Source organism: Triticum aestivum, chromosome 5B, assembly GCF_018294505.1.
Source record: "Triticum aestivum cultivar Chinese Spring chromosome 5B, IWGSC CS RefSeq v2.1, whole genome shotgun sequence".
NCBI lineage: Eukaryota > Viridiplantae > Streptophyta > Magnoliopsida > Poales > Poaceae > Triticum > Triticum aestivum.
The window spans coordinates 94563146-94575737 of record NC_057807.1 but is presented as its reverse complement, the minus strand read 5'-3'; the positions used below and the strand labels follow the sequence as shown (position 1 = coordinate 94575737).

Below are 12592 nucleotides of genomic sequence, written 5' to 3'. Positions count from 1 at the left end.
CAGGAGGGAACTAAATAAGATATGAAGCATAGTTAAGGGGAAGCACCATACCACCAGAATTCACGTGTTGGAATGAAATGTGGGGAAGGGGTCATCGCTATCGGATGGCTTCGCCTCTACCTCGGCTAAGTAGCATGGAGGGAACATGCATGGCAAGGTGGTGTTAATGAGCGACACGAGGAGGATGTGGTAGGACGGGTAGTACGAAGATAGCCTACGCTGGCATTTTGACCCTGTAGGTCACCCCTCCCTCGTCGTACTAGACCGGCCTGAATCATTTTCTTAGGCCGAGTGGCAACAACCTGAAAATGCCGACCAATCCCATCTGACCGGAGGGACAAGAAATATAATTATATTAATTCGGTACTACGAAATGATTTTTAGTAAAAAAAACATTGCTTCTATTTTTTAAACACCATATGTTTTTTTGAAGAATTTTAGGCTTTTGGGCGGTGTAAAAATTGGAGCTCAACGGGCGGGCTTTGGGCCAACCCGCTGAGCCGAGCTGCCCATGCTTAGGTCTACCCTATACAAACTTTGAGCCTTAGTATAGTGGTTTAATCATCTTTTTTTCTTGCATATATAAATCATTCCACACAGAAGTTTAGCCCGATGAGGAATCAAAGAGGTCTTGAACTCGAAATTTCTTGGCTCTCATACCATATTTAGTATCCATGCAGCAATACACTCCTACAAAAAAGGCCAGCAAGATATACACTCATACTTTGAAGTCCAAGAGGACTAGGTGTACCTAGCTAGTTTTACACCAACTAAATCATATATGTATAGTCATATGATCCTGTCAATGACTAGGCCAACACGACCACACCCTCATCCTTAGCTAAGCAGATTCAAAAGACAGCTTTTCACAGCATGAAGACATGAATTAACTAGAGATACAATCTCTCTCGGTAGATTTCCTTGTCCCCCCATATGTTAAGCAGAAGAATTAAACAATGCAATGCAATTTTTGTACTCCCAATCAATGACACTAACTCATCACCATTAACAATATAAATGCAACAGATTGCATACAAATACTTATAGTAAACTTATACTCCTATGAATTTATAAGAATGCACAAATGAGCTAGACTAGTACTAGCACACACACAAGCAACAAAAGGCATCTTCCTCATCCTCGCTTGTCTCCACTCCTTCCTCTCCTCCCTATATATACTCCTTACCTGATCATCTCTTTTCAGCCTCAGTCCATACTCCACGCCGAGCCGGATCGATGGTTCCATCAATGGCGAGGAAGCGCAAGGCATCCGACTCCGACGACGTCTCTGACACTGACATCGACGCCGGCATACCTCTATCACTAGCTTCGACGGACGCGTGGACGACGTCCACGGTTGCGGCTGCGACGGCGGCGAGGCAGCAGCAGCGGGGTAGGAAGCGGTTCGTGGGCGTGCGGCAGCGGCCGTCCGGCCGGTGGGTGGCGGAGATCAAGGACACGATCCAGAAGATCCGCGTGTGGCTCGGCACCTTCGACACCGCCGAGGAGGCCGCCCGCGCCTACGACGAGGCTGCCTGCCTCCTCCGTGGCGCCAACACCCGCACCAACTTCTGGCCCCGCCCCTCGCCGCCCGCCGCCTTGCAGCCGCCGCCGCCGGCTATGTTGTCGATGCAGGCGCCGGCGTTGCCTTCCAAGGTCTCCAACCTCCTCCTCCTCCGCCTCAAGGCCCGCAACCAGCAGCTCCTCCTCAACGACGCCACGGCGCCGCAAGAGGCTGCACTGCTGCAGCAGCAGATGCAGAAGCAGATGTCCTCGTCGACGTCGTCGTGCCAAGAATCATACATCCATGGCCGTGACGACGAGTACTGCTTCCAGGTAGACGACTTTCTGAGCGAGGAGTGCAACAACTCGCCAGAAATGGAGGAGGAAGAAGAAGAGGTGGAGGAAGAAGAAGAGGCGGAAGAGGAGGAGGAGCTGGACTTCCAGTTCATGGATAAGTCGACGGTGGCGGGAGATGAGGACGCCGGGCTCTGCTCCCCGTTCGAGATGGTCGCCGCAGAGCTCGGCGGCTCGGCGCCGGTGGAGGCTAACGACGTGGACGGCGAGCCTGCGACGGCGGTGCAGGAGGCGATGAGGAGGATGGACTACGAGAGGAAGGTGTCCGCATCGTTCTACGCGCTCAGCGGTGTGTCTGAGTGCCTTAGGATGCGCCTCGGCGGCGCCTCCGCCGCGCACGACCAGCTCTCCGGCCTGCGCGAGGCGTGCCGCAAGAAGCAGAGGGTGGCGATGCAGCAGCCAGCATCGGAGCAATCCTCGGGATCAGCAGCTGCTGCTGCTGCTGATCATGGCACGGAGGAGGATGGTAAAGCTTACGTGCAAGAGGAGTGTTCAGGCAGCAGCAGCGGCAGCAGCAGCCTCACAGAGGCGGCGAGCTCGTCGTCACCGGAGGCGGCGAACGTCAGCAGCGACGGCGACGTGCTGCTGTGGAGCTCCCTGGATCTGGCGCCCATCTGCTACATGGCATAGGCTGACCAGTTTTGTTGTTGTGTTCCATGGTTGCAACTTGCAGTTAGGTTGTGTTGGTGTGGAATTCGTTTTGCTCCATGCATGGCAGATGGCTCATATGAGAAGCCCTGGCCATCACTTGCTTAATTACCAATTTATTTTGAGAAACAGTGGTAATAACAACAGAAACGAACTTGCATGCACCTCGGCTGGTAGTGCTTCAAAGTAGAACTCATCTACACATGAAACTAGTACGTATGAGATTCAGATAACAGAGCCTTCGTCGCCGTTGCATCCAGCCGCCACCGCCGACGTTTAGCCGGAGTTGAGAGGGTGGGGTCCTAACCCCTTTCGTCATACTACATGGTACGAGTACCAATTTTCCATCAGTTTTCCCATGGATACCACTCTTCAACCTCAAGGCCACCAACAGGCGTCAGAAAGAATGCACAGATGAGGCTTACAAGAATCTTTCCACACTAATTTTTTTTCATGAAGATAACTTTAGAAACGTGTTCATGCATGGAGTTGAATTTCTCAAGTTCAGATATTGGGGCCAAAATGTGCAGTACTAGTATAGTGCCAAAGAAACAGTCAAGAGTTTATCATATCATTCTTTTCTTCTTCTCTATACAACAGTGTGTGTGATACACAAAACTAACACTGATAATCTGGAAAAGCTCAAGCTAGAACTTTGCAGATGCACTCAAACCTCTGAATCTCCATCATGCAGAACATGTTAATGTTTTTGGGCTATTATAGCAAGCGTCATGAGCGTCCTAATAAAACTGGGCGAACCGCGTTTGTGAAATCTTCGTGAAACTTCTGCTCTGAAAACCTTTGAGCACGCTTCCGTGCTGCTGCCGCCATTTCTCGCCTCTCTGGCTCCGGCATCCTCAAGACCTTGAGGATTGCCTCCGCAAATTCTTCCTTCCTGGAGGCCAGAAACCCTGTCTGGCGGCTGTCCTCCTCTAGCACAATATCCATCATTGGTCCTGCAGATTTATGGGCTGCAAAAAATAGGCAATGTTATGAAACGATCAATTTCAGCAGATCAGATCCAAGTGCAGCATTGTTCGGTTCATGGTTCTAGTAATTCATCCTTCCCTTACCTTTGACACCCAAAAATTACAATATGGAGTACATTCAAAGGGGGATTTGTTGTTCACAGCAAAGAAAAATGCAATGTTTTTATAATAGTTGCAATCCGTAACCCAAAACTTCAAACTAAACAGCTATAGTACAAAGCATGCAAAGCAGCCTTTGGAAAGTGAAGTTGAGGACATCAACCAGAGATCAATACAATACTTGCTCAGTTACTCACCAATTGGAATAGCACCAGCAGCCATGTACTCAACGACACTTATTCCAAAATGCTCATCTGTCATTGAATGGAGCCCACAAATTGCACCACCTAGAAGCTGTACCAGGTCTCTGTTTCATGCAATAACATATCTGTTAATTACTCGACAAAGAAAAAGTGGTTTCTAACTCTAGTTTTGAAAGCAAGACCTGTAAGAGATATCCTGGTGGAACTCTACAAGCTCATCTATGTGAAGCTCCACAGATCTGTCCTTGAGCTTTTGTAATCTTTCCAGATCCTCTTTATTCCGGCAACTGCCAGCAAATTGAAGTTTTGGCTTGAGACAGTCTGAATCTAGCCTTTCAAGAGCAAGTGCAAATGCCTCCAACTGAAGACCATGGGCCTGAGGAGAGCAGAGAGCAAAAGGGTAGAGGTACTTTAGTGAGTGAACTGTAAGATCTTGTAACAGATTTTGTTGCAATAGTAAGTTGACATACCTTCTCAGGACGGAACTGTGCAACTGATATAAAAATAGGAGGTGTTGTTGATCTTTCCAGGGGGAGCATCTGTTTTATTCATCAAATGTTTATTGTGAGTACAAACCAAATCTTTTTGTGTAATTAGATTTTAGCCTAACAACAAGAACACAGAAGTATTTTTAGTCGATGACTTGCATTCATAACGTGTCCACATGATCACAGCACATAATTGATCGTGACTGATGGGAATCTGGACATACCTGCAGGGCAGAAGTATCACATGGAGGGTATACCCGCTTCATACGCTCTGGGACTTCCCAAATATTCACAATATGGGATCTTGTCCATGAGGAATTCACCATCACAAGATGTGCACAGGAACCAACTAAACCATACAACCAACTGAATATGGTGTAGTACAGAACTTTACATCGAGACAACCAAATGCTACAGCCAAAAGAACATCCAGTTAGTACAGAACTTTGCATCGAGATAACCAAATACTACAGCCAAAAGAACATCCAATTAGTACAGAACTTTGCGTCGAGATAACCAAATGCTACAGCCAAAAGAACATCCAATTAGTTTTGCATGGTTGATATCATTGATACATGCTATTGAAAATATAAAGAATATTATTCTTTTGTCGATGCACAATCCTGTTAATTCAGACTATATCATAAGAGGAAAGAAACATATGTCAAGAACACTAACCATACTATAGATTGGGCCAAGAGAACATGCATGTTTAAGTAACACGTTTTTGGACATTCTTTTGATCATGCACAGTAAGATTTTAAACTCCCAGATACAATAATGCACCACTGTTTAACGATACTCAAAAGAATTGAATCTAAAATTGTTCCCATACCTTCCAGAGATAAGAGAGTTGTTATTGTACATTGAGTTGCGCTGCTTAACACGTTCGACCATATCAGAACTGATCGTGGGATAATGAGTGTAGGAGAGGACCTTGCAACCAAACAGCCAAGCCAGTGGATAAGTGAAAGCATAGCCACTTGTATCAAAGTAGAACTGCGGAGTGAATTTGTTAAGAGCCTCCCATGCGAGATATACTGAGCCAAGACTTTGCCCTATCATTGTGAAGCGCGGATATGTGCTTGCTTCGATCCACTTTCTCTTGTTCAAATGAACAACCTGAAAATGCAGTTCAAACATTTTTATGTTCGTGCCAGTACATCACATTTGCTTTGATTAAGTTCCAATTGAATGTACTTGCAGTAGTATGTCATTAAGTTAAGGAGTACTCAGTACAACACTAGCCTGCATTTTTCTCAGTTCACAGAAGTAAAGTGCAGTTGTCAAAATAAAAATCAGAACGGCGAGAGGATCCATCACAGAACTAAAGCGAGCTAAATTTGCAAGAAGCCAAGAAGCTGCGACTAGGACCGTCTCTCGAGATCCAATTTCTACTACGATAGAAACCGCGCTCGATGGGGTATTGGGGTCGTGCCGTACCTGCGGCGGGCGGAGGAGGCGGACCCCGAAGCGATCGAGCGCGCGGGCGGCGAGCCCATCGGGGGACGCGTCCGCGTCGCCGGTGAAGACGGCGCAGGGGAGGTCGGGGCAAAGGTCCTGGACGGCGCGCACGGCGCACCAGAGCACGCGCTCCCCGCCACCGCCGTCGTTGGTGTACGGGTGGAAGAACCCCGCCGCGGCCGCTGGGTCGGGCGCGCGGCGGCGCAAGAGGCGCAGGAGGCGCCGGAGGGCGAGGGCGAGGAGGGTGGAGACGAAGGTGAGAAGGCCAGCAAAGATCGCCATGGATGCGACGCCGAAGTCTGGGTCGGACTTCGAGAACAGTACGGGCTGCAGTAGTCTATGGTAGCTGCATTGCATAGCCTTCACGGCTCAGCCTGACTATGCAAATGCAGCCTCAAATACACCAGCTGCAAGTTGTTTAATTGCCTGCATGTCTTTTCGTTTACATAGGCTGAACCACACTGCCTGGTGTTTGGTTACCTGTATGTTAGTGGACAAACCTAGACATGGTATTTGGTTGTATGCAATGCCTGATGTGTGGTAACCTCTTTGGCTAGTTGGTGAGGTTACCAGCACACTTTGGCACAACCATGTACCACACATCATAAGCAGAGTAGAGTATAAACAGAGCATCAACTACTTAACAACATGATTCAGATAACATAACGATAGTACCAGACATCATAATGATAGTTTAAATAGTTCAGCGCATAAACCATAAAGCAGACTCGATGTACTTAGGAAGGAGGTGCCCCGACCCTAGTCCCTGGCGGCGAAGGCTTCGTCGTGCTTCCCGCACTTGTTGACCACCTCAATGCCATCGTCGTCGAAGATGATGACCTTGAGGGTGTCAGGAGTCAGGAGCTTGAACGCCACCATGTAGCCGATCTTGATCTGATGAACGGCGGCGTAGGTGGCCCAACCCTGATCCAGGGCCATCCTGCCGTTCATCAGCTTCACTGTCACCCTCCAGGAGCAGCCGATGTTGTTCCTCAGCTTGAACTCCATCGACATCGCGACGAAGTGCTTGGTGAAGTCCAGGGGCATGGGAATGCACTCAAGCTTCGGTGCAAGGATGACCTTGCAGAAGTGAGTTGGGCACCCTCCTCATGATAGTGGTCGTAGTTGCGGCGCTTGCTGCTGGGGGGGGGGGGGCTCCTCAATGCGCTCGTCGTCGCCAACCGTTGGCACTGTGGATCTTCCTCTACGGTGGGCGGCAGCACCACCTCGGGCATTGGATGAACCGGCTCCTTTCCCTTGTTGTCAACGGTCGGGAGCACCTCCGCGCCCATCTCATTGCTTTCCTCGATCTGCACACAATTCATGGTGTCAGGCATAGCACAGAGTTCATGGCTTATTGAAGAGCATGTAGTTAAAACGACATGTCTGTCTCTCTTCCTCCTCTCCATTGCGCCTATATTTACTCACCCTGCCCATCACTACTTACCCACCCCCTCTCTTCTCTCACTATCAACCTTCCTCCTCTCCATCGCCATGAACTCCAGCTCCAAAGCCAACCCCTTCCCTTGGGGTATTGGTTGGAGAGCCTTCTTCCTCGGGTGGTCGGCTGGTGACTGCACCAAGTTCGAGAACACCATGAAGGTGTGCTTGAACTTCGGCTCCATGCCTGACATGCAGAAGGAATCTGATGCAGTGCTTATGAGGGCCACTGCACAAGAGTTGAAGATGCTGATTCCTAACCCAACAAATGGCACGATGGCAGTCAACATCATTCGCTGGGCCATGAATCAGGCCGTCTCCAGTGACACTAAACAGAGGAAGAGGTGGTCGAAGTAGAAGAACTACTGGGCTCCTAATGACCGTTGTGCCGTAGTGTACTGGGATACGGCAATCGTGCTGCCGACGGTCATCGCTGGGGAGCCTAAGGAGGACGAAGAACCGGTGCAGATGCCAGTGAGGGCGCCGAAGCCAGGTCGTCATACCTGGCAGATCGACCTCGACTCCTCCGAGAGCGACGGCGACCCACCGCCCCACACGGCGATGGACAAGAAGATGAAGGCCAGCCACTCGACCCGCCGCTCTGCACGCTGGTGATGGCCGCCGCGTTTAGCCAGTGTCTGTTGTGTACCCCCAATCCCCCTTCTACTCCATCTGCATCTACCTCTGTTCAGATCTTGCATGAACTAGTATGAACTTCCATGCTTATCTACCTCTATTCCCCATTCCCCTCTCCGTCGTGGATCGAATCTATCGCCAGATCGGATGCGAAAAAGTAGTGCATGACAAACAGAAAAGTCCTTATCGCCATTGCCGTGGGCCAGGTGATGATCCGCTCGCCGGTGATGGAGTCTGGTGGTCTTCTTGCTCTCATCCGATCCGCCGCCGCCGGTGAGAGTTGGGAGAGTGGGGGGGGGGGTGGGGAGGGAGCGGTGAGGGGCGGTGAGGCTAATAACTGCCAACGCTTCGGGAAGCAATGTGGCTTTTCGAGCGTGGCCGCACGCGTGCAGCCGCCACCGCCCATGTGCACCCCTCGGGCCTGGCTCTGGAGAAACTGTCGATTCGAGCGTTCCCATGGAGCCAGGCCCATGAGTGCTTTAAACATCATGCCATGCAGGCCCAACAGTGTATGCAGGCAACCAAACAGACCGTTTTCTTCCTGCGCGGGCCTGATTGGGCCTCATGCAGGCAACCAAACACGCCCTATGGTTTTTCTTTGAGGGGTTCGGGAATAGTATAGTTTTTTTCACTTGGACGCAGTTGTTCTGCACCCGAGCTCAACAGTAAAATCCAAAAAATGTTTAAAAAATCTGAATATTATTGCAAGCAACATTGATGTTTTTCCAACATGTGTGCACAATTTTCTATGAAATCACATTCGTGTTGAAGCATCGATTTTGTTTTTTTACCCACATCTACACGAATGTGGTTTCGTAGCGAAGTTTTGCATGCATGTTGAAAAAACATCAATATTTAATGCCAAAAAAACAGATTTTGTAAATTTTGTTTAACATTTTTTTAAATTTTACTGTTCACCCGAGCTCATGTGAGCTCGGGTGTAGAACAACACTATAAAATCCAAGAAAATACAAAGTAACTCTTATGACTAAGAATTACAATAAAATCTGTTGGAAAACACCTTCTTTGCTGTATCAATCTTCACTAGTAGAAATACTCCTAAGACTTGGGCAAAGAGGCTGCAATTGGGCTGGAGCAACAATTTTGTCACGCTTTTGCCCGCACAAACATTACCAATAATGAATTTTGAAAACGCCTTGACTCGCCCATCCAACCTTGATCATGAACGTACTTGGGCAAAGGATGATCCCCTATAAGTGCAGGACGTCATATCACAATATCTTCACCATTGTGTCGATGAAAGATTTCAACTTCACAAATAATCAATCCAACAAAAAAAGTTTGACGCCACAATAAACTTATCAGATCCAAATAATCAGATCTACAATGACAGAAAACTCTTTAACCTCATGGCACCGCCAAAAATATGAGAGTAAATTTATTCTCGCAAAATACAATGATGAAAAACACAAAAGTCTTGAAGATGTGAGGTCACCCCACCTCTCAGCGCCAAGACGGCAGCCAGAAGCGAGGGGACCACAAAATCCCTTGCGACTGCTAATGAAACCCTAGAAAGTCTAAACTTCAAGCGATCTAGGAAGAAAAATTGGAACACTAGAACAATATAGTAGGCTTTGGGTTTTGAGTTTTGCGTAATTCGATGCGGAAGGTTGTTAGGGCATATCTCTCTTTAGTTGGTTTTGATGTTGATGACACTGCGCTTTGCAGACTAACCGTGTGCGTTGAGCATTTTAGATATTCTTATGTATGGCACAAGATGGTTTTATTCCCCTTGGATAAAGAAAGAGCGAAGAGAGGTTTTTCGGCAATTCTTTTCGTTGATTTGAGTCGTAATGACGGTGCCCTGCACTGGAGGTGGCTCTCTCAGGGGAGCACGACCTCGATGTCTACAAGGGGCCCACTTGGCCCAATACAAAAAAGAAGCCCCAGGGAGCAATGGGGACCTCTGTGCCCTCCAAGGCTAAGGGTGACGGCGCCCAAGATCGCATCTACCGCCATGTAAACCCTAGACCTTCCTGCCTATATAAAGGAAGGTCGGGGATCTATATGGATTATCTATTCTCAGATAGACAAACTCTCAGTAGCAATCTCATACATCATTGTAACCCCTCACACAAGGTATCCATCCACCATGAATAACGAAAACAAGTAGGACGTAGGGTTTACTCTTCGAATGCCCGAACCTAGATAAACCCTTTGTGAGACCTCCAATCTAAGACTTCCAACTGCACTCGGATCCCTACCAAGGGATCTAATAGTATTTTGCACCGTCAGTTGGTGTGCCAGGCACGAGCGGAGTTGGCTGGAAACCGATATTGGGTCGGATCTGTTTTGTCCCCTGACGACCTCTTGTCGGGAACGAGCCTAGTCTTCATCTCCCTCATCTTCATCGTCAATGAGATGGGTCGGGTCAACATCAACCCATCGACCCACCCTATTACTCCAGGATCTCTAGCAGGACCCCACAGCAGTTGCACTCGATCTAGAGGGCATGCATCAGCGTCAGGATCAACAGGATCCACGGGTCACCTCAGTCACACATACCCGGAGGAGCTGGAACCAACCATCCAACTCGCCGCGATGGTCTGCGGCAATTGGAGCCTCATCCACACACCAGAAGATTGCCTCATTGCCGACCTCAACAGTAGCAATGACACCAATCTATTTGATATCATCTCGGCCTTGGACAGCAAAAGCCGCGATGAGGGACCACTCTGCCTCATGGACGAGGACAAAAACGTCGGCCCTCAACCCATCAACAAAGTCACCTACTCCGACCTCTAGGGAGAATCAGAATCCCCCAAGCTTAGAGGCCGCCGACACCACCGACCAGGAGACATCTCAGTCAGAAGCTCCATAGGCGATCGTCCTTCATCAAGTTATGATGACAGAACCAACCATGAGAGTACCACAGGCGGTAGTAAGGACATGGCCCACACCTGCCCGTGTTGGGGTCGATGGCCGTCACGACGCAACCACCCATCGACCCCATCGCAACATCCTAGCAGCAGGTTGACACGGGCCTCCCAGTAAGCTCACTGTCGGGATTTCCCACAACTGTAATGGCCTTAAGGAACATGGCATCCATGTTGTCGCCCATAACAGGATACACCCTGAATTACCTCACGATGCCCATCACCGGTACTGACTGGCATCTAGGACACTGGAGGCCATTTGTGTGTCCCAACTAAACACGCAGCTCGCACTCTAGCAAAGGTCACTGGAGGCCTCAGGGTGCGAGGTGCGTTGGAAGGTGGTAACACAAGAACGCCTACGTCGCCCCCCCCCCCGGCGATCGCGGAATCTCATCAACTGCAAACGAGTGTAGGGCATAGGAATGAACCAGCTGTCGAGGCTGCACCACCACCAACTCCAGCTCGCGGCCTCCAAACAACGGCTTTCTAACACCCCAGTGTCATGCTACAGTAACCCTCCGTGATTAAGCTAATCATTTTTCTAAACATGACTTGATCAAATTTGATTCAAATCTCATTTGAATTTCCACTATGAAATCAAATTCAATTTGCACATGAATTTTGAAGTTGCACAAAAGTTGTTGCAAAATAGTTCATCATTTAGTAAAAATTCCATAACAAATGATTGTTAAGGAAAAAAACCTCCAAGGTAAGGTGGACTATAGCAATTTAAAACATTGCCAAATCTGCAAATTAATTGTTTTTCCATTTTATGCCATTTCAAACTTCTTCCAAACTTTTTGTGGCAGTGCCAAACGTTGCATTGTATTTATGTGGACAATTCCCATATTTTTCAAAAGTCATTTCGGCGCCCCAAATATTACAAAATCCTCTTTGTAAAAGAAAGACAAAAAAATAAAAAGGAAAGGAAAGCCTCCCCTGCCCCATTGGGCCTTAGCCCAATAGGCCGGCTTAACCCAGCCCACTTCCCCCTCGGTCGTCTTCTTCACTGCTCACCCGACCGAGAGGGCGCGCACGCACGTCGCCACTGTCGGTGTCAAAACCGGCGGATCTCGGGTAGGGGGTCCCGAACTGTGCATCTAAGGCTAATGGTAATAGGAGGCGGGGGACACAATATTTACCCTGGTTCGGGCCCTCTTGATGGAGGTAATACCCTACTTCCTGCTTGATTGATCTTGATGATATGAGTATTACAAGAGTTGATCTACCACGAGATCGTAGAGGCTAAACCCTAGAAGCTAGCCTATGATTATGATTATTGTTGCTCTACGGACTAAACCCTCCGGTTTATATAGACATCGGAGGGGGATAGGGTTACACAGAGTCGGTTATAGAGAAGGAAATCTACATATCCAAATCGCCAGGCTTGCCTTTCACGCAAAGGAGAGTCCCACCCGGACACGGGACGAAGTCTTCAATCTTGTATCTTCATAGTCCAACAGTCCGGCATAAGCATATAGTCCGGCTGTCCGAGGACCCCCTAATCCAGGACTCCCTCAGTAGCCCCTAAACCAGGCTTCAATGACGATGAGTCTAGCGCGCAGATTGTCTTTGGCATTGCAAGGCGGGTTCCTTCTCCGAATACTCCAAAATGGATCTTGAACACAAGAATCATGTCCGGCTTTGCAAAACAAATTCCACATACCACCATAGAGAGTACAATATTCCACGGGTCTAATCTGCTGACAACTTTTACCTAGCGTGACATCACGCCGTGGCCCGGTCATTATTCGAACCATTTTCTCAACCTGCTACTGCACATCTTGCGAGGCAGTTTTATTGGCATGTCTTGTCGAAGCAGAGATCGTGTCCCCTTATCACGGGATCCTCATCAATACGGGCGTGGGTAA

General features: G+C 48.6%; 2 protein-coding genes across 2 annotated transcripts; one reads left to right on the top strand and one right to left on the bottom strand.

Annotated features, from left to right (window-relative positions):
• The first annotated feature begins 1248 nt into the window (after positions 1–1248).
• LOC123110586 (ethylene-responsive transcription factor ERN1) lies at positions 1249–2487 on the top strand. The gene has a single exon (XM_044531141.1). The coding sequence runs from the start codon at positions 1249–1251 to the stop codon at positions 2485–2487; it is 1239 nt and encodes a 412-aa protein (XP_044387076.1).
• A 556-nt stretch (positions 2488–3043) lies between these two features.
• LOC123110585 (GDP-Man:Man(3)GlcNAc(2)-PP-Dol alpha-1,2-mannosyltransferase) lies at positions 3044–6131 on the bottom strand. Its single transcript, XM_044531140.1, has 7 exons — positions 5728–6131; positions 5120–5406; positions 4509–4695; positions 4267–4335; positions 3979–4172; positions 3791–3900; positions 3044–3476 (listed from the first exon to the last, which is right to left on the bottom strand). The coding sequence occupies exons 1-7, from the start codon at positions 6103–6105 to the stop codon at positions 3235–3237; spliced, it is 1467 nt and encodes a 488-aa protein (XP_044387075.1). The 5' UTR covers positions 6106–6131; the 3' UTR covers positions 3044–3234.
• Between the last annotated feature and the right edge of the window lie 6461 nt (positions 6132–12592).

Excerpts from the sequence above, each read along its gene's own strand:
- LOC123110586 (XM_044531141.1), top strand. The coding sequence starts at position 1,249 with ATGGCGAGGAAGCGCAAGGCATCCGACTCCGACGACGTCTCTGACACT.
- LOC123110585 (XM_044531140.1), bottom strand. The coding sequence starts at position 6,105 with ATGCAATGCAGCTACCATAGACTACTGCAGCCCGTACTGTTCTCGAAG. Across the intron at positions 4,696-5,119 it reads AACTCTCTTATCTCTGGAAG|CATTTGGTTGTCTCGATGTA; the intron begins GTATGGGAACAA and ends TTTTGGCTGTAG. Across the intron at positions 4,173-4,266 it reads CACAGTTCCGTCCTGAGAAG|GCCCATGGTCTTCAGTTGGA; the intron begins GTATGTCAACTT and ends TGCTCTCCTCAG.